Here is a 27,892-nt window from a genome sequence, read left to right on the forward strand (position 1 = left end):
AGAAAGTTATGCATAATGGTAAACTAATGGTTAACTTTTGGACTGGAGGTCACGTCCTTAAGGGATCGTAATGGAATTACTGTGACTTTGATTTTCCCCTTCTATACCCAAGACAGAACAAAAAAAATACACCTACATTTGGAGAAAACATTAAACAAAAACATAGTAAACAGCAAGAAGCATAGTTCCAGATATTAGGCAAAGCTAAAGAGACTGTCAAAATATGTAGATTTGACCAGGAAATGTGAAGTGATATGTATATTTTGGTTAGAATAACAAATAAAGGCTATGTAAACTAAATGGGACAACATTAGTGAGAATTTGAAATGGGAAGATCTGGGGTAGCACGTAGACATATATTTAAAAGGCAGAAGAATAAATCACAGGCCATAGTTAACTAAGATATTGCACTTTTGGTTAACTATACTGATAAAAGTGAGACAGGTCAAATAGCCTTTAACAGTACAGTACAACAAAATTCCATTATCTTATCAGAGAAATCCATTTAATTCCTCCCTTGCTGATTAAGCAAATCAATTTATTAACAAAGCTAATTTGTCAATTGCACTTTATTTTCTGAGAAATATGTGTCAACTTCATTAACCAAAACAATGTACTGATTGATGAGCAACTACAATCACAAACATACAGTACATCTACTGATTGGTGTGTGATTACAATCAGTTCTTTTGATATAAATGTCAAGAAAGAGAAACAAGATGAAGTAGGTTGGCATTAATATCATGCCCCCAATTTTCTACCACTCACTAAAAAAAGAAAGCCGTGAAAGTCCAAAACTAAATGTCCACAGAAAATTTTAGGTGTACAATAAAAAGTTCTGCCAACATTTTGAAACAACCATTGCATAGAACAAAAACATTTACCAACACATAATAATTGAGTCTTATGCCAAATGAAAATAGAATTGTGGAATCCACTTGAAAATGTCATATTTACTTACGAATATAGAGAAATAAATCCAACAGTGGAATTTTCACTTCCTTTATTCAGTTGACTCAGTTTCCTAGAGAGAGAAAAAAAATTCTATTTAGGATTACTAATTGTTTGTAATGTCAAAACAGTAAAAGAATTACTGCAAACTGGAGTTTTATAGTGTCATACATTTGAAAAATCACAAAACAGAGTGAAATCCATTCAAGAAATGCAAATTACACCAAAGTAAGCTCTTGACCAGACAGGACTACAAAGCATAACTAGTATATGGCAGGGATATATATAAGTGGCAATAAGGGGAAGCTGGATGAAGATGACCATAATTTTAATTAGCATATAAATAGTGAACACAGGAGGGACAGGAGGAAGGTGTTAAGTTATGCCAATTACACAGTGCAACAGTCTATTCCCAATCTTTCTAGATGCAGATCCACAAACAATTCAAGGGTCCTGCTCAATTAAACATTATGTATGGAAACTATTGTCCAAATACCTTTTAAGTACCAATTCCATGTATTATTCCTCGCACAAGTAGAGAACATGCTGCACTTATGATTCTTCAGCAGGAAAAAGGCACGAGTGGAGAGAAAATTCATGGCCCTATACAACCTGAATATGTAGTTGAGATCCTTGGACAAATTGTCAGAGATAAATAGTACTTGCTACAAAAATACAAAAAGTGTGCCCAGACTTGGGTCCCAGTGAAATTCATTTGTACCATATAGCATTGGTTCCTCAAAGTTGTTACAGCCGGAGGGTGGTAATAGGGATGAATCTCACTACCTATTAAATCCTCCCAATGGCATGCGTCCCAAACAGCCTCTGACAACCAAATCCAGCTCTAGCCTTCACGTGCTTAAGCTACTAAGTCCAGTGAAATCGTTTCTACTGACAGAAGAAGGGGCGAAGGCAAGTTAACGATGCCTTAAAACCAACTGCTTTGGGCAGATGGGGTTTGTCAAATCTTCACTGCTTTGTGGCTATACCCAGTCATATGGAAGGCTTCAAGAGTAAACCCCGAGGGAAAAATCTAGAGCTGGAGTCCCAAAGGCAGTCCTATGCTGAGTTCAACATCGACTGGTAGCTCCTGCGACGTTGCTGGTGCCAAACTGTAATTCCTTTGGGTTCATCTGATGTGTGAAGAGGGGGAGCTTGCTACATGAGCAACAGCTTGCTCTCCATATTGTCCCGCCCTGGCTTTTGGCTCTAAACAACTAGGACACAAAATCCATGGTCGACCCTAACCAATGAAAGCTCATATAGCCATGTAATGTATCTTTAACCTTTTGAATTGCTTGGCAGATTCAAGAGTGCATGAGCATTTTGGTTGTTCATGTGCATTTTAATTTCTCATTTACAGCTTGGTTTGTGAAAAGAAAAGGGAGAAAAATATTAGCCTTCAACATTAATATTATGTGGAAGGGAGATCCATCAGATCAACCAGAGTAACTGCTGCAACTATACAGAAACGACCAGACTGAGCTACAGCCAAGCAGCTCCAAAAAGGGACCCTTCAAGGCTAAAGGACAAAAAGCAAAGAATCACCTTTTGTGCAAGTTAATATTTCCTGCAATATTTTAGAAAAACCTAGAAGCGGTGCTGATAAATTCATACCAAAACATTAAACTTTGGTAAAATATATAACAGTTTCATAAATATTGACAGGTATAGGATAAAAGTAAACATGAAGTGCATTTTTTCTTGTAAACAAGACTAGGATATTGCCAGCAAGGCCAGTATTTATCCCTCAGCACCAAATGTCCTATATGGCAATATGGGTGAAAGCTCTCCCACACCACCTACTGGCTTTAACACAACTGAATCACTTGATCTATTATTTCCAGAGTTCAGAAATAAATCTTTTGTTGCTGGTGAACAGTCACAATTAAGCTAGACTAGGGAAATATATCCTTTTAAAACATATTTGAGAACTTAATGAATTTTTACAACTACTTGATAGTTACATGATCATTATCGGTATCTGTTTATTATTCAATTAAATTTAACTTTCTCAACTGTTTTAATGTGAAATGAATTCAAATGCAGGTTCCAGGATTACTAGTCTTCGTACATAATATCGTGCCACTATAATCAAGACATTGATTACCAAACACCCCTATTCATAACGTAATATACCTGTAGAATTTAATGTCCAAAAGAAATCATTGACCAACTTAAAGGGAACTTTACACTGTTTCATACGTTTTTTTCCTGCACTATATTATGAGCTTAATGCAGTTAATGAGACATGGTCTGTTCACCATCAATGTCTTCATCTTGATTTTGTAATAATCATGACCATTATTAAACACCAATCTTTAACAAAACAACGCTTACTTGGAAATGATTATTTCAGGAAGAATCTCTGCAAACCTCTTCTGTGGTTCACCATTCACATTTTTCTTGCCCTCAATAGGTATTATCTAAAAGTCAAATTTCATTTTTGGGAAACAAAAATATATATATAATTACAGCTTTTCTCTTCAGTGTAGCTAATGAAATATGAATACTGGCTCCGTAATCTTAATACCCAAGTACCTGACAAAAATCTCAGGCTTTTAGCAGCCATACTTACATAGAGAATTAGTCGCTCAAAGATGCAATATTTCAAAACATCAAAATATTGAAAAAGCATTTTTGCTTATAATATGTTGCCACTTTAAACCCAACATCATTTAAAGCTGTCCAGAGTTTCATTGTTCTTGACTGATACAAAGTGATGCCTACAGGTGAAATCTCATTTCTGCTTCTTTTTGGTTATTTACCATAACTGCATTTAACCTAATACTAATCCTTCAGCAACTCAAATATAATTATGCTGTGGGTAATGAAGGATAGGAGTGACTTTAATGTGGAGATGGTTAAAGAAATAGTAGTTGCTCTGCCCATCATCTTCCAAAATCCTATAGATTCTGGACTGGTTCCAGCAGATATAAGGAAATGTGACCCAGATTTTCCTTAAGAAATAAGGGAGAAAGTAAAACAGAGAACTACCAACATGTGAGCTTGTCAAAGATATCAAAATTTCCCCAATTATCTATACTACAGGATGCAACATCAAAATTTGTTGTAAATAATATAATTAAGCAATGTTAACACTGATTTATGAAAGGGAAATTGTGCCCACTGTGTTGGAATTCTTTGGAGGTATCTACTCAAATAGATGTAGATGCAATGATTTTCAGAAGATTTTTTTTCCTAAGGTCCCACATAGTCACTGAGCAAGGGGATATATACCAGCATTGACAGAGTGGGTTAAGAAATAAAAAACTAAGTGGGAATAAAAAGGTTCTTCTCAAGTTGACTGTAGGATAACACAGGGATTGCTGCTCTCGTCCTTTCAGACGCTAAATCATTAATATAGAGTCTGAAAGGACCCATTTAACAGTTTTTGTGTCATTATTATGGGTGGTGGGGTGGAGATACAACTCTACCAAAGGAGGTGTAAGACACTCCTTCCCTCTGCTAGCTTGCAGGTCACCTTGCAGGTATAGCACCTGCTTAGCACCCGATCAGGGTCACATGAAACCATGGGAACAGCTGGTGGATGGTTGTATAAGCAACTGCTGTGTATCATAAGTCCAGTTTATGAAACCACTGATGCCAGGCAGACAATCTCTGAAGAGTATTGATAATGGCAGGGATCACCTGTCTTGACACTGCCCATAAGGCGGCAATAGCAAACCACTTCTGTAGAAAAATTTGCCAAGAACAATCATGGTCAGGGATAGGAAGACCATGATCACCCACAAAACGGCACATAATGACTATGTGTTATCAGCAAATTTGGAGGGGGGGGAGGAGTGATTAGTTGGTAACAATGAGGTTGTAAAAAGAACTCAAGATATATGACGATATGGAAGATGGACACCATATAGAAAATTGTAGGGTTATCCATTGTTAGTGAAACTTAAATACAAAGTACTTTTTGAAATGTTGAGAGTCTGGAAAATATTGAAGTTAAAAGGACCCCAAGTCTCCTGTATGCAAGTAATCAGAGGTGAATATACAGGTGCAGGAAGGAAGACAAAAGGAATTCTGACCTTTATTGGAATAAGATTTCAATATAGGAAAAGGTTTGTCTCACTGCAATTAAGTAGAGCCTTGACAAGACCACATGTCACATTATCAAAGGAGGATATACCTGCTAAAAAGAGAGTGCATCAAAAATTCACCAGATTCGTTCCTGGAACGGCAGGTCAAACATACAAAGATTGAGTTGACTACGTTACGCTTCCAATTTAGCAGAATGAGAAGTGACATCACTGAGACAGAGCCCAGCAAGGTAGATGTATTTCCAGCTCAGAGTCCAAAATAAAGGAATAGGTCATTTAGGAAAAAGTCAGAAGCCATTTCAATGGAGTGCAAGAAAGCTTAGGAAATTTCCACCTAAGAGGCTTTGATGCTCAGACGTTATTTGCATTCAAAAGTGAAACAGATAAATTTCTGGATAAGAATCAGAATCAGGTTTAATATCACCGGCATGCGTCATGAAGTTTGTTAACTTAGCAGCAGCACTTCAATACAAAACATCACATAGAAGGAAACTAAATAAGTAAATAAAATACAGTATATGTATATTGAATAGATTAAGAATTGTGCAAAAACAGAAATAATATATTAAAAAAGTGAGGTAGTGTTCATGGGTTCAATGAACATTTAGGAATCGGATGGCAGAGGGGAAGAAGCAGTTCCTGAATCGCTAAGTGTGTGCCTTCAGGCTTCTGTACCTCCTACCTGATGGTAACAATGAGAAAAGGGTATGCCCTGGGTGCTGGGAACCTTAATAATGCCCTTTCTGAGACTCCAGCCCTTGAAGATATCCTGGGTACTTTGTAGGCTAGTACCAAAGAAGGAGCCAACTCAGTTTATGACCCTCTGCAGCTTCTTTCTGTCCTGTGCAGTAGCCTCATCCCCCACCCCATACCAAACAGTGATGCAGCAGGTCAGAATGCTCTCCACAATACTTCTATAGAACTTTTTGAGTGTTTTTGTTGTCATACCAAATCTCTTCCTTCAAACTCCTAATGAAGTATAGCTGCTGACTTGCCTTCCTTAGAGCTGCATTGATATGTTGGGACCAGGTTAGGTCCTCGGAGATCTTGACACCCAGGAAATTGCTCACTCTCTCCACTTCTGATCCCTCTATGAAGATTAGTATGTGTTCCTTTGTCATACCCTTCCTGGTCCATAATCAGCTCTTTGGTCTTTGCTGACATTGAGTGCAATGTTGTCACTCCAACACCACGCCACAAGTTGGTATATCTTGCTCCTGTTCGCCCTCGTCTCCATCTGAGATTCCACCAACAACGGTTGTATCATCAGCAAATTTATAGATGGTATTTGAGCTATGCCTAGCCACACAGTCATGGGTGTAGAGAGGGTAGAGCAGTGGGCTAAGCACACACCCCAAGGTGCACCAGAGTTGATCATCAGCGAGGAGATATTATCACCAATCCGCACAGATTGTGGTCTTCCAGTTAGGAAGTCGAGGATCCAATTGTAGAGGGAGGTACAGAGGCTCAGGTTCTGTAACTTGTCAACCAGGATTGTGGGAATGATGATGTTAAATGTTGAGCTATAGTCAACGAACAGCATCCTGACATAGGTGTTTGTGTTGTCCAGGTAGTCTAAGGCCGTGTGAAGAGCCATTGAGATTGCGTCTGCCATTGACCTATTGTGGCAAAAGGCAAATTGCAGTGGGTCCAGATCCTTGCTGAGGCTGGAGTTCAGTCTAGTCATGACCAGCCTCTCAAAGCGTTTCATTACTGTAGATGTGAGTGCTACCGGGCAATAGTCATCAAGGCTTCTTAAAGGGATCTGGGGATGGTATAGCAAAACTGAGAATTCACTTCTGTATATTCCAAAATATGGATCTTTGGTCTTCAGGTGATGTTTGCTGTGCTATCCACCCACTCACTGGTGCCCAGGTTCCAGTATTCCCTGTAAACCCACCCACTTTCTATGCTCCCTCAGGGTTCCTTTTCCATCCTCACTTTAAACTTGCCAGTTTCAATGGACAGATATTATTTCACTGTGTAATATTTTAAAGAGTTAAAGTATATAGGGTTATTAATAGAATAACATCTAATAGTTTGGAGCACCTGTTTGTCCAGCACCAAAGGCCCAAGCATGCTGGATACTGCACTGAGGTAGGGAGCAGCTGTGATCCGATTAAATGATGGAGCAGGGTCAGAGATGAATGAATGGCAGACACTTTTTATTTTTAAGGTCTTATCAGATGGATGCAGGGTACAATTCAAATTAATCTAAAACAAGATTACAAATTAAAGCTGCCATTACAAATTAAAATGTAGTAATTGGCATTCACTGAAACCCATCCTTCATGGTAAAGATGATAGCTTGAAAGGGAAGCCGATGCCAAAGCCAGATCAGCTTTCATATAACTGAGCTTAGTTATTAATTACTTATCCATTACTCAAGATCACAACACTGCTGGCAGTGCCAACATTTATTATTTTTGCCTGAGAAGATGGGGTTTATTAAACCACCACAGTCTTTCTGGTGAAGGTACTCTATTGTTGGATGTGAAATTCCAGTATATAGATCCAGTCATATAATTTCAAATCAAGACAATGCACAACCAGTACAGGAGTCTGCAAGTAGTGATATTCCAATGCTCCCACTACCCTCGTCTTTCCTATGGTAGAATACATGGGAGGTGCTGTCAGAGTGACTAAGAGATGTAATTTAATTCAAGTTTAATTGTCATCCAACCATACACAAATGCAGCCAAATGAAACAGCATTACTCCGGGGTCAAGGTCGGTACCAACAGTCACACACAGCACAAAGCACACATAGCACATATAAGATAGAAAGATACTGCCACTCAATAAAAAAGTCCAAACTCAAGCCATCCAACACGGCCAAAATCTGTGGATGACCTTGTCTTCTGTCAAGCAAACACGTGGGCGGGGGTGGGAGGGGGCCAGCACCAACTCCAGCCTTAACGCCTCAGTGGAGTATACCAACGCCACCTCTTCCCGGCAGCCGTAAACAGACAACACCATGGCTTGGTCCTCACACATACAAGATAGCAAACACATAGGATATCAATCAAATATAATCACACTATAGATATATATAGTCCAGACCCTGAGACTATCGTCCTGCCAAGCAAACATTGGAGTGTGGTGGTGGGTATTAGCACCAACTCCAGCCCAAATGTTGTGCCACGCTACATCCGGTGGGGAGCCTTAGCTCCGATGCCTCTCTCCCAGCAGCTGTAAACAGGCAACACCCATGGCTTGAGGCTAGTCGTTCCTACAACTGAGGACACACAGCTCCCCCGCTATCCGCCCCTACTCTCTGCCAATAAATCAGTAAATTGAACTTGTTGCGTACCACATTAATGCCGAAAAGAGTCTTGCGATGACAAGAAAAGCAACCAAGACAGTCACTCACTATTTGACTGTACTCTTCGTTCAACTCAGGCAGCACGTCGCGTAGCTCCTTCATTTCCTCTGCCAGCAAGCAACACCCCAATGGGGTAGACCTGCAGTACCTCAAGTTCTTTCTCCTTTTTTTGGCGTGTGCGAGTCTGCGCATGTGCATGCGTGCGTCCGTGATGATGTCTTTTTACAAGGCGCAGAGCGAGGGAGACTGTGTGACACACCACGCCTCACACAGACACTTTCGCAGTATTTTTCCCTTTATTTTACGAGGTTGAGTTGTGATCTCGACACTCAACCCAGCATGGATGGAAAGTGTACTCGGGAGTGGACCCGACTGGTTTTGAACCCGGGAACCTCTGCTCCCTGGTTCAGTGCCGATGTCATTGCGCCACCAGCCGGCCCGTACTTTAAGTTCTTAATATTCAACATGATCTTGCGATCATTAAAAATATATTTAAATACGGCAGTAGCACCATCGAAGCCACTGCAACCAAACATGTCGCCATCTTACTGGAAGATCTTGTTTACAGCAAAATCCTCGTTGATTTTGCAATTGCAATGCATTTTTTGCAAATGGTTCTAACGTGCACCACCCAAAAGTATCATGACAACACCTTTTAAAAAGGGAAATGCGTAAGTATTGAAAAGAAAAACGTTAATGCACACAAGAAATACAAAGCCATAGTTCAAACAATACCTTTTGGTAAAGAGCCATTGCATATGCAACACTTTTTACCTTGCTGTAAAATTCTGATATCAACTGTAAATTCTCTATGAAATCACACTTGAAATACCTTGAAGACCACGTCATTTCCATTATTTATTGTCTGAAAAACTTCTCCAAAGACTCCCTCTCCAACTTTTTCACACTTCCTGAGTTTGGATAATGGAATGCATTCTTTAAAAGAAATAGGTCCATTTTGATGACATTCATTGTATACTTTCTCTTCCTCTGATTGGATTACTGATAGAAGTAATGCAGATGACAATTTTTCCTGAAGGGCAATTGAAAAAGAGTTGTACGATACAATTCAAATATTTGCATGTTAATATTTATCACAAATTAAATTCCATAAGCCTCTGATATTAAATAGGCCAATTGAAATATCTTTTAACAGCACTAACAGCATCAAAAAATATTAAAAGTCTTCATAGTTGTAGGGAAGGTTAAGGCAGCAATAATCTTGAAAATATTTTAAATTCTTTGTTACATCCTACATCCCATATAGTTAGTTTCCAAAAAGTATGACTTCTTAGAAACAATTTTTTGGGACACTGCATTATAAAACATTTAGTGACTGATATTTCTGCCAGTGAATAATTGTGGCCCAAGGAAATTTATCTTTCATGCATAACATCTTAATCAGCATGATCCATCTGTTCAGCCTCCCACTCTCTTCTTTATGCCCTTCCAGCTCCAGAAAACTTGGCACATTCCATTTTTGTTTTTATTCACTCATCTATATGATGTAAATGTCACTGGCAAAGTCACCATTAATGCCCATTCTTAAACACCCATAGAAAGATGAGAGCAAAAAACAATTTTTCAGCCACTTGGGAAAAGTAGTCAAGGTTTGGCAGTTTCTGTTCAATAGCTCTGTGGAACTATATTTCAGAATGTTTAAATTATTTATCAGCATGATATTCATTTGCAAATTTTAAATCAGATGTTTGAATTATGTCACAAAACTCAAACTGGGTTAAAAGACACAAATAAAAATTAAAACATGTAAATATCCTGCAAAGAAATCATCAATTGCTCACTGCTTTCATGAATCTTTTGTGGTCAAATGGACAAACATTAAGTCCTTGCAATTCGTATTACTTGATTCACAATTTTCTTAGGCTCCAAATATCCCTGGCAAGCCTTTCAACTGTTAAGATGTAAATTGAAAGTTGGTGTGCAATATCTTGACTGTGCAGATGATTTATAATTGCTCTCATGGAATTCAACAAAGTCAAAGTGAAATTTATAAAACTGAGTTTGTATAGACAGGACTTTCCTGTCTTTTTACTTTTGCGTATTTTACTTAAAGTTAATGTCTTCAAATTTTTCAAGCATTATTTTGGTGCTTAGCCTCAATACCCACCACTTCTGAACTTTCGAATAACTTGGATCTTTTCATGCTGCTGCAAATTGGAGTTGGAGATAAGTTTTCCATCGAAACCAATGTACCCTGGGGTGCAATCAAATTACTTTGATTGTCGCTCTGTGCTCTTTGTGAGGCACATGCAAATTCCAGACTGCTTTCGTTTAATTTCACAGGCGTAATAACTGGAAGAAAAAAAACAAAATCAAAACTGTCCTTAAGTATTGCATATACTTAAATCTCATAGAAATGTTTAATTTACATTGAAAGTTAACAGACTGTAGTTAGGCACTCAAAATTACTTCAACTTTAATGGCAAGTTTGATTATAATATAATAGTTGATTAGGATAAATGACACAGCAGCTTCACTGAAGCATCATTAAGGTAAAGAGGTGTAACCGCAATTTGTTCAATGTGTGGGAATTTAAAAAGTAACCTTTATTTACAGCACTTTTAAGAAAATAAGTTAACTATACTGAGATAACACAATTAAAAAAAAAATCAACATTTTGGACAGCAAAACTGTTTATGAGACTACTACCCAACATTCACAACGGAAATTGATATATCAAATTAGAATTTTTATTTGCAGTCTACCACAAATCGACTGCCATGCCTTCATGAAATAATGAACTGGAAAAACACCTGAAGCCCCACCACAACATGAAATAGGTAGGGTTGATGCAGGCCACAAGTCAAAAAATAAATAAATCACAGATCACATATCCTAGCTGGTTTTATTACAAGTGCCATTTTTTTTTTGAGAAGTCAATTGATAAATGGAATAATTCCAAACCTTGCTTTTTTTTGTGAAGTGAATGAGCTGCCTTGAACCTTGACCAATTACGAGAGCCCAGGGGTGTGGAAACTGATGAATTCATAAATGATGATTGTAAGTTCTTTTTCTAGGTTTAAAAGCAAACAAAAAAAAATCAGTTATATTGTACAGAACATAGACATTGGGTGGCTCTACCTTATCTTTAGGCCTGATTATCTGGAAGTGAGAGTGGTAATGCTAATAAATTTGGCTGGAGATTTTTGGAGATTATTAATACAAGATATTCTGCAGATGCTGAAAATCCAGGGTAACATGCAAAATACTGGAGGGACTCAGCAGGTCAGGAAAAGGAACAAAGGGTAAAACCATTCATCAGGAGTAAAAGGCAGACAGAAGAAGGTGGGGCAGGGGAAGGAGTACAATCTAGGTGACCAACTACTGCCAAGATGAGGCCACTTTCATGTTAGAAGAACAGCACTTCATATTCTGTCTGAGCAGCTTCCAATCTGACGACATGAATGTCGATTTCTTTAACTTCTGATAATTTCTCCCCCTCTTCTTCCATTCCCCATGTTGGCTCCCCTCCCACCCCTTCTCTTCCCCTCGCTTGCCTATCACCTCTCTCATGCCTCACTTCCTTCCCTTTCTCCCATGGCCCACTCTCATCACCTATCAGATTCCTACTTCTTCAGCCATCACCTCCCAGCTTGTCACTTCACCACCACTCCTTCCCCACCTTCCTACCTTCCCCCTCACCTGGCTTAACCTATCACCTTCGAGCTTGTACGACCCCTCCCCACCACCCTCTTATTCTGCTTCTTCCAGCTTCCTTTCTGGTCCTGATGAAGGGCCTCAGCCCAAAATGTCAACTGTTGATCCCCACTTCATAGATACTGCTTGATCTGTGGGGGATCATTAATTCTCTATGTCACTTCCCACAATCTCTTCTATCATACAAAATTCACATGATTTAATTATGTCACTCATGCGTCTCTTTTCTGCAATACGACAAAATTTTATGCCTTTCTTACTTTCGATATACTCAAGTACAACAAGCTGTAATACATACATACATACATACATAAATAAATAAATAAATAGATTGCCTCACAAGCCTCCCTTAAAACTTTCCTCCTTTAAAACTATGCCTTCTAGCATTTGACATTTTCACCTTGGGAAAATATTCTGACTACCTATGCATCTCATAATTTATATACTGAGGTCGTCTCTCTGGCCCAGACACTTTAGAGAAAAGATTCCTTGCCCAACCTCTTCTTGTAGCTAATCCAGGCCATGTTCTTTCTAATCTAAGCAATTCCTGGTGAACATCCTCAGCACACTTGCCAAAGCTGCCACATCCTTCCTGAGGTATGGCAACCAGTACTCCAAATGTACCTTAAAGTTTTTATACAACTGCAACATGACTTTCTGAACTAAATACCCCAACCAATGAAAGTAATCATGTCATGTGCCTTATTTATGGCCCTATCTACTTATGTTGCCACTTTCAGGGAGCAATGGACCTGCGATTTACTGTATACTTTCCACCCTGCATTTGAGCTCCCAAGGTAAAGCAACTGTTCAAATTAAACCCCATTTACTGCTTATCTGCCCATATTTCTAATCAATTTATATCGTGCTGGATCTTCTGTCAACCTTCTCACTATCCATAACTCTGCCAATTTTTGTATTGCCTGCAATTTACTAATCAGACCAACTACATTTTAGTCCAAATTATAATATAAAATATAAAATCAAGTTTGTAAGACATGATCTATGCTGCACAAAGCCATGCTGACTATGGTTGTCCAGATGCAAGTTTAGCCTATACCCAAGAATCTTTTCTAATAATTTCCCTACCACTGATGAATGACTCATCAACATGTAATTTTCCAGTCTGTCTTTATTGCTTTTAGGTAATGATCTCTGTCAAGGCCCCAGCAATTTCCTTTCTTGCTTCTCACAGTAATCTGGAATAAATCCCATCAGGTTCTGGCAATTATCCGCCTCAAAGTTCTTTAAGAGCTCTAATGCCAGCTCTTTCTTGACATCAAGATGACCTAGAATATGAACCTCCCTGATCCTGCTACCTTCTATGCCCAACTCTCTGGTGAGTACTGATGTGAAATATTCATTTACCACTTCACACATTGACTATGGCTCCAAACACAATCTCCCTCTTTTGTCAAAAGGTGGTTGCACCCACTCCCGCGTTACCTTGTTTTTAAATCTATATGCAAAAGGCTTTGGGATTTAATCCTATACAGAGGCTTTCCGTGACCAGTTTCAGCACTTCCGACTTCCTGTTTAAGTTCTCTCTCATTTCCTTTATAGTTCCTCAAAGATCCTGTCAGATCTCAGTTTCCCCAACCTTACATATGCTTCATTTTACTTTTTGCCTAAATTTGCACCATCTGTTACCATCCAAAGTTCTCAAACCTTGCTGTAGTACTTGTCTTATCTCGTGTGACTGGTTGCCACACTCTGTATGAGAAAAATCAAATTACGTAGTACTACACTAGGTGCTAGTAGGCCATCAGAAGCTCTAGGAGGCAGTGAATAGAAAACACACACTTCTGGAGGCAAGTTTTGTTTATAAAAACAAGATATACAAAATATTTACATGAATAAGAACAATTCAAAATTCCAATATTCTGTTTAGGTTCCAAATCTCAGATATCAACAAAAAACAAATTCTTGTTTAGTTAGAATCAGTGAGATTCATTATAATAACCTTTGTTACTTCAATTTCTCTAACTAATTAGATCTAGTATTATTCCCCATTTAAATGTTTACAGACTAACCTTTCCTTTTTATTTATCCCTAGTTAGTTAGAAAACTAATTGAACTCCTATTCTTCCATATTATGGTTAATTTCAGTTTCGGTTCAAGTCAATACATCTACAAATTGAAATTCAAAAATTATATATCTATACAGCTTAACTCCTTTCACAGCAATTCTCCATCACAACTTTTAAACAAAATAAATCTCGTTCAGTAACTTATCAAAGTCATTGCAAAAATAATCAGTTCTTGCAGAAAATCAAATTCAGATCCTTCAACTGAAAATAAACTTGCACATCCAACATTAAATCCTCTACATCATGAAACAATTCATTCCCACGCCTGTTCTTCACTATCTTGTTTCTTGTTTCGTTGGATCAAATAGTTGATCATCCACAGAAAGTCGATTCACAAACTTATTCAAAAAGAAAACTTGACCAGATCCCTTGATGTGATTTAACAGAACTAATTCCCGGTAACATGATCTTGGACACTCGTCTCTGCCGATATTGTCTCATTAGAGCTGCTGCTTGTTATAGCTGTAGCTTCAATAGATCTTTTAACGCTATCATCTCTCCTCCAGGGGTTTCACCCTGAGGTTTTCAAGTAAGGTAGAGATACTTAGTACAAATTCCACTTTCAACAGTTTATATCTTTAGATTCTAATAGTTTGCTGCATTTCTCTTGCTTTCCCGCGCTGCGTCAGACATGCCCCACTCTCAAATAGCTTTTATTCATACGAGTTCTCTTTTTTAAAAAAAACTGGTAAACTTCACTTTCACCTCTCCACAGGTGGAGCTTTCTAACATTACATCCTTAGGTTTAATTAACCTGGGTTACATTGCCATCTTGTCTTTCTTCCTTACACAAAAAAAAATTGATTCTTAATTCTGATCTGCTGATAGAAAAACCTACAGCACAATATAGGCCCTACTGCCCACAAAGCTGTGCTGTATATGTCCTTAACTTAGAAATCACCTAGGGTTACCCATAGCCCTCTATTTTTCTAAGCTCCATGTACCTATCCAGGAGTCTCTTAAAAGACCCTATCATATCCACCTCTACTACCGTCGCCAGCAGCCCAACCACCCTCTGCGTAAAAAAATTTACCTTTGACATCTCCTCTGTACCCACTTCCAAGCACCTTAAAAATGTGTCCTCTCATGTTAGCCATTTCAACACTGGGAGAAAGCCTCTGACTATCCACACGACCAATGCCTCTTATCATCTTATACACCTCTATCAGGTCACCTCTCATCCTCCACCGCCCCAAGGAGAAAAGGCCGAGTTCACTCAACCTATTCTCATAAGGCATGCTCCCCAATTCAGGCAACATCCTTGTAAATCTCCTCTGCCCCCTTTCTATAGTTCCCACATCCTTCCTGTAGTGAGGCGACCAGAACTGAGCACAGTACTCCAAAGTGGGGTCTGACCAGGGTCTTATATAGTTCCAACATTACCTCTCGGTTCCTAAACTCAATCCCACAATTGATGAAGGCCAATGCACTGTATGCCTTCATACCACACGGTCAACCTGCGCAGCAGCTTTGAGTGTCCTATGGACTCAGACCCCAAGATCCCTCTGATCCTTCACACTGCCAAGAGTCTTTCCATTAATACTATATTCTGCCATCGTCTTTGACCTACCAAAATGAACCACCTCACACCTATCTGGATTGAACTCCATCTGCCACTTCTCAGAACAGTTTTGCATCCGATCAATGTCCCGCTGTAACCTCTGGCAGCCCTCCACACTATTCACAACACACCTAACCTTTGTGTCATCAGCAAATTTACTAACCCATCCCTCCACTTCCACATCCAGGTCATCTATAAAAATCACGAAGAATAGGGGTCCCAGAACAGATCCCTGAAGCACACCACTGGTCACAGACCTCCATGCAGAATATGACCTGTCTACAACCACTCTTTGCCTTCTGTGGGCAAGCCAGTTCTGGATCCACATAGCAATGTCCCCTTGGATCCCATGCCTCCTTACTTTCTCAATAAGCCTTGCATGGGGTACCTTATTAAATGCCTTGCTGAAATCCACATACACTACACTTACTGCTCTACCTCCATCAATGTGTTTAGTCACATCCTCAAAAAATTCATTCAGGCTCGTAAGGCAAAACCTGCCTTTGACAAAGCTATGCTGACTATTCCTAATCATATTATGCCTCTCCAAATGATCATAAATCCTGCCTCTCAGTATCTTCGCCATCAACTTACCAACCACTGAAATAAGACTCACTGGTCTATAATTTCCTGGGCTATCTCTACTCCCTTTCTTGAATAAGGGAAGAAAATCCGCAACCCTCCAATCCTCCGGAACCTCTCTCGTCCTCATTGATGATGCAAAGATCATCGACAGAGGCTCAGCAATCTCCTCCCTCGCTTCCCACGGTAGCCTGGGGTACATCTTGTCTGGTCCCAGTGACTTATCCAACTTGACACTTTACCAAAGCTCCAGCACATCCTCTTCCTTAATATCTACATGCTCAAGCTTTTCGGTCCACTGTAAGTCATCCCTACAATTGCCAAGATCCTTTTCCATAGCGAATACTGAAGCAAGGTACTCATTAAGTACCTCTGCTATCTCCTCTGGTTCTATACACACTTTTCCACTGTCATACTTGATTGGTCCTATACTCTTGTGTTTTATCCTCTTGCCCTTCATATACTTGTAGAATGCCTTGGGGCTTTTCTTAATCCTGTCCACCAAGGCCTTCTCATGGCCCCTTCTGGTTCTCCGAATTTCATTCTTAAGCTCCTTTCTGCTAGCCTTATAATCTTCTAGATCTCTATCATTACCTAGTTTTTTGAACCTCTCATAAGCTCTTATTTTCTTCTTGACTAGATTTACAACACCCTTTGTACACCACGGTTCCTGTACGCTATCATCCTTTCCCTGTTTCATTGGAACATACCTATGCAGAACTCCACGCAAACATCCCCTGAACGTTTGCCACATTTCTTCTGTACGTTTCCCTGAGAACATCTGTTTCCAATTTATACTTCCAAGTTCCTGCCCGATAGCCTCATATTTCCTCTTACTCCAATTAAACACTTTCCTAACTTGTCAGTTCCTATCCCTCTCCAAAGCAATGGTAAAGGAGATAGAATTGTGATCACTATCTCCAAAATGCTCTCCCACTGAGAAATCTGACTCTTGATGGTAACTAAACCATTGTCTATCATAAATGGTAACATAAATTGACATAAATAATGGTAACTAAAACAATACCGAGCCAAAATGAACTTATCCAAAAAACTGTGATAAAGCAACCTGACTTTTATAACATATAAAGTGCAACAAAATTCAATTGCAAATTCTTATGATTGTCATTCCCTGGCAACACTGATCAGTGGTGAAGCATACTCTTATGATGGACCAGAGGAAAAGGTGCTTGCATTATCAAGATGCAATTCATGAAGCGCAGGGCCTTCTCAGGTTACACATATCCTAACAACCAAAATCTAACTTTATGCAATTTCACATATATGTTTTTAAGCATTTTGCACTCTAGTAATAGTAAAATGTTTCAAGGCATTCATTAATAACTCTATACAGTATATATTCCAGTAGGTTAATTGTGACTAGGTTTCAGGGTATTATTCAATGAAATGAAAGAATTATAGCAAGCATATAAATAACAATACAAAGTGAATTCTCTTAAAAACAGGTATTTGACAAAGAGTTATAGGCTTACAAAATTGAACCTTTACGTGACCCAGGCCAGCCTACAGTACACTAATTACAATATGGCATCAAGAAGTTCAACTTAAATGTCATGTTTAGTTACCAGTCAACACATTAGACTTGCATGTCTCTTATTTACCTTATAAAGGAGAGTATAGATTAAACAGCACAATGTGCAAAGTTTTACAATGCAATATTCGTGTTAAGCCTTTGTAGCTTGGATTTAAAAGTGCTCTCTCCCGATAAGGTGGCCATGGATTACCATTAAATTTTCCAGTCTGCTTTAAGAATCCAATGAATCTGTCCTGATCTATAAAGAACTCCTAAAAATCAGACATGGACTTACCTAAAAACAGTCGCACAAAATCTACTCTCCCAAACTATCAACTAAGACTGTCATAATTAACCTTCTTTCAATTCAACATATACCACTGATGTCCTGTCTTATCGATATCAATCTTGCAATGTCCAGAATTATCATTACTGTCCAAAATACTCTCACACTGAAACACCAATCACCTGGATAGGCTCACTTCCCAAAGCAAGGCCTGGTAATGGCTTCTTCCTGTCACGAACCCCGTGTCGGGTTAAAGTACCAGCAGAAATGGAAAACACTTTGGAGTCCAGTATTGCTACTAACTAATGATATTTATTAGTAACCACGCAATACAGTAATATAAATGCAGATAAATCCAACAGGTTAGCAATGATTATATATAAGTATGTATATCAGTAAGTGTGGAAATATATGAAAACCAAGCTTCTTCAAGTCTAGGGGTAAATAGATAGTCTTACGATGATGAGTAAAGTTCAGTTCAGTTCATGGTGTTGAGTAGGGAGGCAGGGAGGCAGGGAGGCAGGGAGGCAGGGAGGCAGGGAGGCAGGGAGGCAGGGAGGCAGGGAGGCAGGGAGGCAGGGAGGCAGGGAGGCAGGGAGGCAGGGAGGCAGGGAGGCAGGGAGGCAGGGAGGCAGGGAGGCAGGGAGACAGGGAGACAGGGAGACAGGGAGACAGGGAGACAGGGAGACAGGGAGACAGGGAGAATGGACAAATGTAAAGAAAATTTCCTAGCTCAGCATGTTGCGTGACTCAAGTCCACTTTACTACTGTTAAGTCTACCCAACTGACAGCTGAGTAGTTTGGCTAAAAAAATCTCTGTGCTAGAGATAAGTTTTGTCAAGTTGCTGCATTTATTTCGTAACTGACACATCATGCAGACGTTTTGTCATTAGTCTACAGTAGAAGGTGTAAGTTGGCTAGTGCAGGTTCCAGCACAGCAAACAGAGTCCTGAAACCATTGGGGAGAATCTCACAGACTCTTCCTTTAAGATGTCACAACAGTTGTTAAGTTCCTCACTGGATTACAAACATACAGGCACAGAAATCAGGTATCTAAGTCATGGCCATTTTCTGCTCAGTGGTATTCCTTGGAATAATACTGCTGGTGATATGGGTAATGTTAGAGTCAATGAGGGTGAAGGAAAAATTAACTGACTTTCACTGGGGATATCACAAAGCATAAACAAGAATTACAGCAAATTATTCAGTTCAAATAATAGCAAGGACTTACTAAATTTAGATACAGACTGCAAACCTGCACCCCAACCTACAGGATAAGCATCAAGTAAGTTTCAGACATAGAAAGCATTGTCTGCTTTGCTCTATACCCACTGTTCTTCAGCTGGCAAGGAACGCCTCTTCATAATTGCATACTTGGAGAGTGACATTAGGCAGCAATGGCTAGCCTTCTACTTTACCATTTTGATTATTGCAGAGTATGAATGGAGTGTGATGGAATTATGATGGCAAATTAAGTTCAAATGATGACCAGATCTTGCTACATTCATACAACTATCTGAACATCCATCAAATAAAACAGTATTGGTGCCCTAAGCATGAGGACTCCTTGGGTCATCTAACACCAAGTTCCATATTGTAAACTGGCCTCACTAGCACAACCAAATGAAAGAAATACTCAAGGATAGAGAGATAAAGAAAAACTATTCTTCTCCAAGACCCATCTGTCTTCCCAACTTGAATGCAAGTACATCAGGTAAAATTCACGGAACAAAAGAGCTACATGATTTCCGTTAACTTATTCCAATCATACCAGTACCCAAGAGCAGGGTGAGCTGCCGGAACGATTATCATTCAGTTGCACTCACATCTACTGTGATAAAGTACTTTGAGAGGTTGGTGATGGCCTGAATTAACTCCCGTCTAATCAAGGGTCTGCATCGAGGGATCAGCAGCAGAAAGGGTGAGCAGTTTCAAGTTACTGGGTGTCAACAGCTGTTAAGAGCTATCCTGGATCCAACATATTGATGCAATTACAAAGGCAGCAGCAGTTATATGTCATAAGAAGTTGAGGAGACATGGTATATCATCAAGACACTCACAAATTTCTACAGATGTACTGGGAAGAGCATTCTAACTGTTGCATCACTGGTATGGAGGGGCCACTGTAGCTTTTCCCAATCCTGAGCAGAGGGTTTGACATGCTGAGTTCCTCCAGCATTTTCTGTGTGTCGTACTGGATTCCCAGCATCTGCAGAATGTGTTTTATGTTTCATATAAAACAAGTTGTCAGCAAAATTTCTCACAGATGGTACCACGGAGAGCATTCTAACTGGTTTCATCGCCATCTGATATGGAGGGGGCACTGTAACGGATCAGACAAAGCTGCAGAAAGTTGTAAACTCAGCCAGCTCCTCATGGGCACTAACCTCCCCAACATCAAGAACACCTTCAAACGGCAATGATGCAAAAAGGCAGCATCCATCATTAAGGACCCCCATCACTCAGACATGCCCTCTTCTCATTGCTACAATCAAGGCAGTGGTACAGGAGCCTGAAGACACACACTCAACATTTTAGGAACAGCTTCTTCCCCTCCACCATCATATTTTTTGAATGGATAATGAACCCATGTACACTAACTTTTTCTATGCTTTCTTTCTGCACGACTTACTTAATTTTTATGCAAGTTGCTTATTGTAATATACAGGTTTTTTTAAAATTATGCTGTCGCAAAACACCACAAATTTCCCAACATATGCTAGTAATATTAAACCTGATTCTGATATCAGTGCACTTACAGGCTGAGCCCAATGGATGAATTGTACATCAAATCAAGCTTTCTGATAAACAGAATACAAACTCTTCATGAACTTTTCACAATGTTAAACAAGAATAATAACTTATGCAACTTTTTTTTTAAATTCATTCTTTTGGAATCAGGGAGTCACCAGCAAGGTCAGCAGTTATTACTCAATCCAAAACGGACTAATTTCTGGAAACATTGCATTCCTTTTGATGAAGATACTCCCACAGCAAGGAAGTTCCATGATTTGCTCTAATTTTCACACTCAAACCAAATACCAAGGGTAATGTGCATCTTGCAGGTGCACAGGTCCCTGAAGTGTTTGTCTTTCTTAATGGGCCAAATTGCCTCCCTCAAAGGCAAATGAAAAAAAAATTAAAACGTGTTGAAAACAAAAATATTATGGAAGTTTCAGATTTTTAGTATATCAGAACATAGTTAGGAGGTTTCTTTTGAAAACTGTTGAACAAAAAGTTCCTGGAACAGTTGACCTTAAAAAAAAGCAGACGGAGAAATTAATCTTGAAGTTAGCAACACAAACAAAATGCTGGAGGAGCTCAGCGGGTCAGACAGCATCACTGGAGGAAAATAAACAGTCAACATTTCAGACCAAGACCTTTCACCAAGACTGGAAAGGAAGGGGTCAGAAACCAGAATAAAATTGTAGGGAAGGGGTAGGTGTAAAAGCGAGCAGATAAGTCTTTGCCCGAAGCATTGACTGTTTATTCCCCACCATAGATACGGCCCAACTTGCTGAGTTCCTCCAGCACTGTGTGTGTTGCTCAAGATGTTCAGCATCTACAGAATCTCGTGTTTTTGTATTTAACAGTTGTATTACTTGCTTCATCTCCTCAAGACATCTTTAAATAGCTCATTGCCAATAAAACACTTCTACTTTTGATAGCATCCAGTTAATATACAGCAAAGCTTCATAAACCAGTGGGGATAAGTAATTAGATAATGTTTCAGTTGATTAAATAGTTACCTACAATGCCTTTTTGAATAGGGCCACAGACATCTGTGTTAATTTAAGTGTCGCAACGGACAATTTAAGGCAATGACATAGAGTTCTCCTGAGACACACCATCTTTACTCAAGGATGACATACTCTCCTTAAAGAAAATGCAAAAAATTCAATTATCATTTGGTCCACAAGAAAGGTTACCCTACAATGAGACCAAAGAGAACAACACTATATTTACCGATGATTAGAAGAACAAGAAGGGGGTCATACTGAAATACAAATTCGAATTTAACAGAGGAGACAAGATGATTTTTCATCAAGGTATACAGCTAGAAACTAAGGTATTAATCTCCTGCATTCTGCTCCAAGGCCCAAGATGTTTTCTGCAAAGGGAGGAATTCTGGGAGAAATTTTAAAGGGACCTGTCTGGAGGAAAGTGGATGCCTCCTCGACTCTTTCACAACAAGCCAGGTAAAGTCAGAAAATTTAACCAACATTAAAGCACATCACAACTCTGGTTTAACTGACTTTCAGCATTTGTGGTCTGTGCCATTTGTAGGCATGAAGTACAAAATGGACTTTTGAAAAGTAATTTTAGATGTACAACATGCATATGTAATATTACAAGTGCCCAGGAGGATTCCATGCCTTGGTACATTTGCACAAATGTCAGCAATATTATCAGCTCACAGATTTCTCCAACAACCTCAAATATGAGCCTTTAAGAACAAAAGTTTGAGCAGTTCCCATTTTGAGCTAGGACTTGGACTGAGTGAAGGAAAATTTCTGCAACGAATCTTTGGAAACCTCAATCCTGGAAGGCAATGCTTAACTACAAATTATATGAATAGATTTTTGGACACTAAAGGAATCATGTTATATGGAGATGCACAAAGCCCAAGGAAAAAATGGCTTTTGAGAATAGAACTCCAATGACACTTAATAGTTTATTCCCATGTGTTTCCTTTATGATGGAAGCACTCAATATGGATAACATAGTTTAAAAATGGAATTGTCTCAAGAGTACAAGTCTCAAATGCTGTTTAAAATTATTCACCGTTATTATTTAACAAAGGAGAAGCTATCCAAAATATTTCCTAATATAGATAATTATTGTGATAGGTGCAAAAATGAAGTAGCTACTTTGTCACATATGTTCTGGTCATGTCCCTCACCGAAATCTTTTTGGAAATCTTTATTTTCTACAATTTCTAAAACTTTGAAAATTAATTTACAACCTAATACATTGACTGTTCTATTTGGAATAGTTCCGCATCATATTCGGGGTATTTCATTTTCAAACCAACATGAAATTGCATTCGTTACATTGTTAGCAAGAAGCGCTATTTTATTGAAGTGGAAAGATACCTCTGCTCCTACACTACTTCAATGGTTTTCCCAAGTAATGTTATGTCTTTGTTTGGAAAAAATTAGAAGTAGAACTTTTGATCCCCAATTCGATTTTGAGAGAAGGTGGGGCTCTTTTGCCAAATATTATCATTTAATTTGAATTAATTTATATGGTTTCCTTCCAATTTTATGTTATACAAATGTGATTCGGCAGTTGTTGCTTTCTTTTTCTTCTTATATATATGATCGTAAGACATATTGCTCTGGGAGTTGGTTCCTAATGGGTGGTTTTTTCTTTTTTTTTGTTTTGTAGTTAGTGGGGGTTTTTTCAGTTAGTTGGGGTTCTCTTTTTTCCTTCTTTTTCTTATGTCATTTTTTTTCATTAGCATATATGTTTTTTTTCAGCTTTATTAATTATATATGTACTAATTTGCTGAACTTCTGTATTTTATAGCTGTAGAAGATTATATATCAATAAAAAGATTTTTAAAATGAAAAATGAAATGCTGGAGTAGGGCTTGAGCATACCAATCCCCAACTTGGAGAAGATTTTCACTGAGACAAGTTATTACAAACTAGTGCGAACAAGTATGCAATAGTATGACTATTATAGTTCCTTACCTCCGTTGCTGGCAGAAACGTGGGCTTAAGTGCATCCAGTGTGGATTTCTCTTGACGTTTCACTGTTGCTGAAATAGGACTTGACCTTTTTTGATGTATTGATTTAGAGAGAGTATTCTGCTCACCCAGTACATTGAAGTTACTCATAAGATTATTTTGGCGAGACAGGCTCCTTGTTTTCATCTGGCAATGATTTTCCTTTGAAAGTGTTTTGTCATTTTGCCCTCCAATATTTTGGAGAGCATTTGTGTCAATTACAGACCCTTTACTAAACTTGTCTTGAACAACTGATTCCCCACCTAATCGATCCATTTGCAAATTCAGATGTACTGCAGATGGATATGAATTTACATAATGTTCTTTACCTAACATTTCAAAACAGTATTTATATTCATCAAAATCAACATCAGATAGACATAATGAATTTCTTGAACTTCTCTTTTGTGACAGGTGCTGCTGTAGTTCAAGACGCCTGAGTAACACAATAGGCTTCCAAACAAGGCTATTAGATGATTTTACCAAACATTTTTGGGGTGTGAATTTTACATGCAGATTATTAATAATCTGCTGTTTCTTTTCAGCATCTCCTTGGAAAGAACTTGCTTTAGAGAAACCATGTTCAGTGGTCAATGACCTTTGATTATGCAAGTAGTTTTCTACTGAAAAATGATCTAATTTTACTACAGGCTGAAAGTTCAAATTGGAATCCCTGTTTCCACATTCACGATGTTCCTGTTTATTTACTAAAATGAGATTTAAGGCAGAGTTAAGTAATCCAGACTTTGCCGAAGCGTCTTTGACAAGTACTTTCAGATCATTCGTTTCATGAATTAAGCCAGCCTTGGGAGATATCTGAAATTCTTCAGGGTCATCAGAAAATAATTCTTTACTGTAAAACGACCTATATGAAGTTTGATGTCGACCATCATTCTGAACTTGAAATGGACGAGAAGTTACTAGATCTACATATTCAAAATCTTCTACTGAAGCCACAGGTTTATGGTCAGTTTCAAAACCACAAGTACCTTCCAGCTTTCTATGAGACTGTCTAAGAAATTCTGAATAATGTGAAAATTCTGTAGAGGCAAGCTCCTTACATGATGAATTACTCTGTCTGAAGCAGCAAATTTCTACCACACTAGGGAGGTCAGTAGTTTCAGCAGTACAAGGCTCTACACTGTTTTTCCACGCATAATCCTCCTCATTTTCACTATCAACAGAAATTAAGCATCTTGATGGTTTCTTAATTTTCATTTTCCGAGTACAAGAGGGTGTGCTGGTTTGCAAAGGAAGTCTGTTGAGCTTCTTTATAAAGCTGGGGTTAGACACTTTCGTCTTATCAAAACAAACTGATGACTCAGTAGATTGACCTGATCTTCTAATGAAACCCTGGAACAGAAGGTCAGAAAAGGAATTTATTAATTTAGATACAAATACCAGGCCAACTATGAAATCAACATTCAAATTATGTTTTTAATTACTGCCCACAAATCAGTTGCAGAATCTGGTGCAGAAAACAAACTGCTGGGGGATCTCTATAGGCCAAGTAGCATCTGGAAAGGAAAACAGACAGTCAACCAGCTGAAGGGTCTAAACCCACATCACTGAATGTCTGTTTCCCTCTACAGATGCTACCAGGACTACTGAGCTCCTGAAGCACTTCTCCCCCCATCTATGTTTTACAATTTCGATTTTCCTTGAAACGTAAACCATTATTTTTGGACCAAATTAAATGACTATATCTGTGCTTAATACCTTAATCTGCAAAGCAAATTAAAACAGAACCATAGGTTGGTCAGGTTTAAATTTGATGAATCTGAATTATGTTCCATACACACAAATCTGACAGATCCAAAATTAGTATCCCCAAATGCAAAAAGTTATTCATATTTGTAAACAATATTGGAAAAATGTCATATGGCAATCACAACCAAACTAATCATAATGTCAAATAAATTTCAAGCATGGTTAACATTCTGTGCTCAATGTGCAACTTTTTTTGTTCATTCCTTTGGAATCAGGGTGTCACCAGCAAGGTGAGCAGTTATTGTTCCAGTTTAAGTGTCATTGAGCAGTCAATGGACTGACTTCCTGAGCCACTGCATTCCTTTTGGTGAGGGTACTCCAAAAGCAAGGAGGTTCCAAGTTTCATTCTTATGGCAATGACAATACATTTCCAAAGATAATGTGCATGTTAGAAGGGAACATGTACATGAAGCCCTTTCCCTTCTTAATGGTAGTAGACATGAATTTTATTATCCAAGCAAGTAACTGCAATGCATTTTGCAGATGGTACATTACATTCTCTGTGTGCCAATGGTGGAAGAAATAAATGTTTAGAGAGTGGTGAATGGAGTACCAATTAAGAGGACTACCTTGTAAAATGTCTACTTTCTTGGATGTTTTTCCACCACACCCTCACGAGGTCAAGAAAGGGATTTAACAATGGAACTGCCATTGAATCTTGAGTAGATTCAATTCATTGACCCTTATTAAAATGCATCATTTAAAGTCTTTAAGAATTATACTTTCCATGGTTTGATTGTTTCTTGAACACAGTTTTAAGTACTTCTGCACAAAGCCAAATAATTTTTTTTGTTAAGAACAAACCTGTGTCCCCTCCATTAATGCATCACTCACTTGATTTTGATCCCACTTCCCCACTCTGTCCAATCCCCTCACATTCTTATCCGCACCGACCAGTCTTAACCCACATCTTCATTTTGTTACTTTTAAAATTATTCAATAAACTTAATACATCTCACTTCAGCACAATTACAGAATTTAGTCCACAAAAAATGAGAATATCATATCTCAGTTATTCAAATGAGCAACACACACACAAACAACAATTTCCTAATTTCCATTTATATAATACCTATCGTTTTAGGCCATGCTCTCCTGCTTGTAATTTATTTTCTTTTTACTGCAGTATCATCTCTCCCAATTGAATCTTTAGTATTTTCTCAACTTATTCAGATTACCCACTCAAACTTCTGTTATCAAGGAAATACACAGCAACTTCAAATAACCTGTCACTTGACTCTTCAAGTGTAGATATAAATTTTGTTAAATCTGCACAGCGCCCCCTTAAGCTCAATATAGGATCTGTGGACGATTTATTCTTTGTGCATATTCTGCCATTTAATGAGATCAGGGCTGAATGGTGACCTGGAGACAAAAAAAAAGACCGCAGATGCTGGAATCTAGAACAATGAATGTTTCAGGTCCAGATGAAGGACCTTAAACAAGAAGGATGACTTCCACTTCCCTTATAAATGCTGCCTGATCTGCTGAGTTCTTCCAGTAGTTCATTTTTTGAACTGTGACATAATTCATATCTGTTAAAATAAACTTATCAACTGCATCATCTGCTATTTATCAAGTAATTCTAAATTGTCACCATCCTATGTGCAGAAGTTTCCAAATTCAGTAACTACTATTCAAATTAGCCTTGGCTCCCAACCAGAAGAAAGCTTTCCCCCAACTACTCAATCACTTCAATCCAATCATACCATACATTCTAACTTACAGGGAATGCAATACTAGTTACTACATTTTAACCCTTAGAGCCTTGGTTATACTTTGGCAAATTATATTGTTTTCCCTCTTAAATATCCAGAAAAGCACTATAGATACTCTCATCAGTTACTTCGGCAGTTATAGCAAAATGTGTATTTCCTTGCATGCCAGTTCTCTTTAAACTCAACATCCCATTAACCTAATTACACTATATCTGTCTATGATATTTTAATTATCTATGTACATAGGCCTCTTTGATTATCACTCAACCATCACTACTTTCCGCTATTAAACATTTGAGCTCTTAATGACTTAGTCAACTTTTTCTACTCTTAACCACTCTTCCATATCCTATTTACCAAGACCTATGGTAGTTCTTTTTTCCTTTTGCTTGCTTTCTCACTCCATTTTTTACATCATTATCTTCTGAATCAACTATGTCCATTTTATTACACATATAACTTGGACTCCCTGGGGGTTACTCATTCAATATACTAATTTACCATTTTTGAATACCTCCCAGTGTTCAACTTCATTTTTAACCATTTGTCGATTTAATTAGTGCACCACAAATAGTATTTGCTTGTTACATAAAATTAGAGTCATA

At 38.4% G+C, this 27,892-nt stretch overlaps 1 protein-coding gene across 1 annotated transcript in view; it reads right to left on the reverse strand.

The window, feature by feature from the left end:
- The window catches only part of haspin (histone H3 associated protein kinase), a 69,942-nt gene that overhangs the window by 13,209 nt on the left and 28,841 nt on the right, over positions 1-27,892 (reverse strand). The window contains exons 4-9 of the mRNA XM_063042464.1: positions 23,764-25,152; positions 11,259-11,367; positions 10,462-10,646; positions 9,166-9,366; positions 3,292-3,377; positions 962-1,024 (exon numbers count right to left, since the gene is read on the reverse strand). Coding sequence (XP_062898534.1) covers positions 962-1,024; positions 3,292-3,377; positions 9,166-9,366; positions 10,462-10,646; positions 11,259-11,367; positions 23,764-25,152 — 2,033 coding nt within the window. The remainder of the gene's footprint in view (positions 1-961; positions 1,025-3,291; positions 3,378-9,165; positions 9,367-10,461; positions 10,647-11,258; positions 11,368-23,763; positions 25,153-27,892) is intronic.

The sequence above is a fragment of the Mobula hypostoma genome, chromosome 3, assembly GCF_963921235.1.
Source record: "Mobula hypostoma chromosome 3, sMobHyp1.1, whole genome shotgun sequence".
Taxonomy (NCBI): domain Eukaryota; kingdom Metazoa; phylum Chordata; class Chondrichthyes; order Myliobatiformes; family Myliobatidae; genus Mobula; species Mobula hypostoma.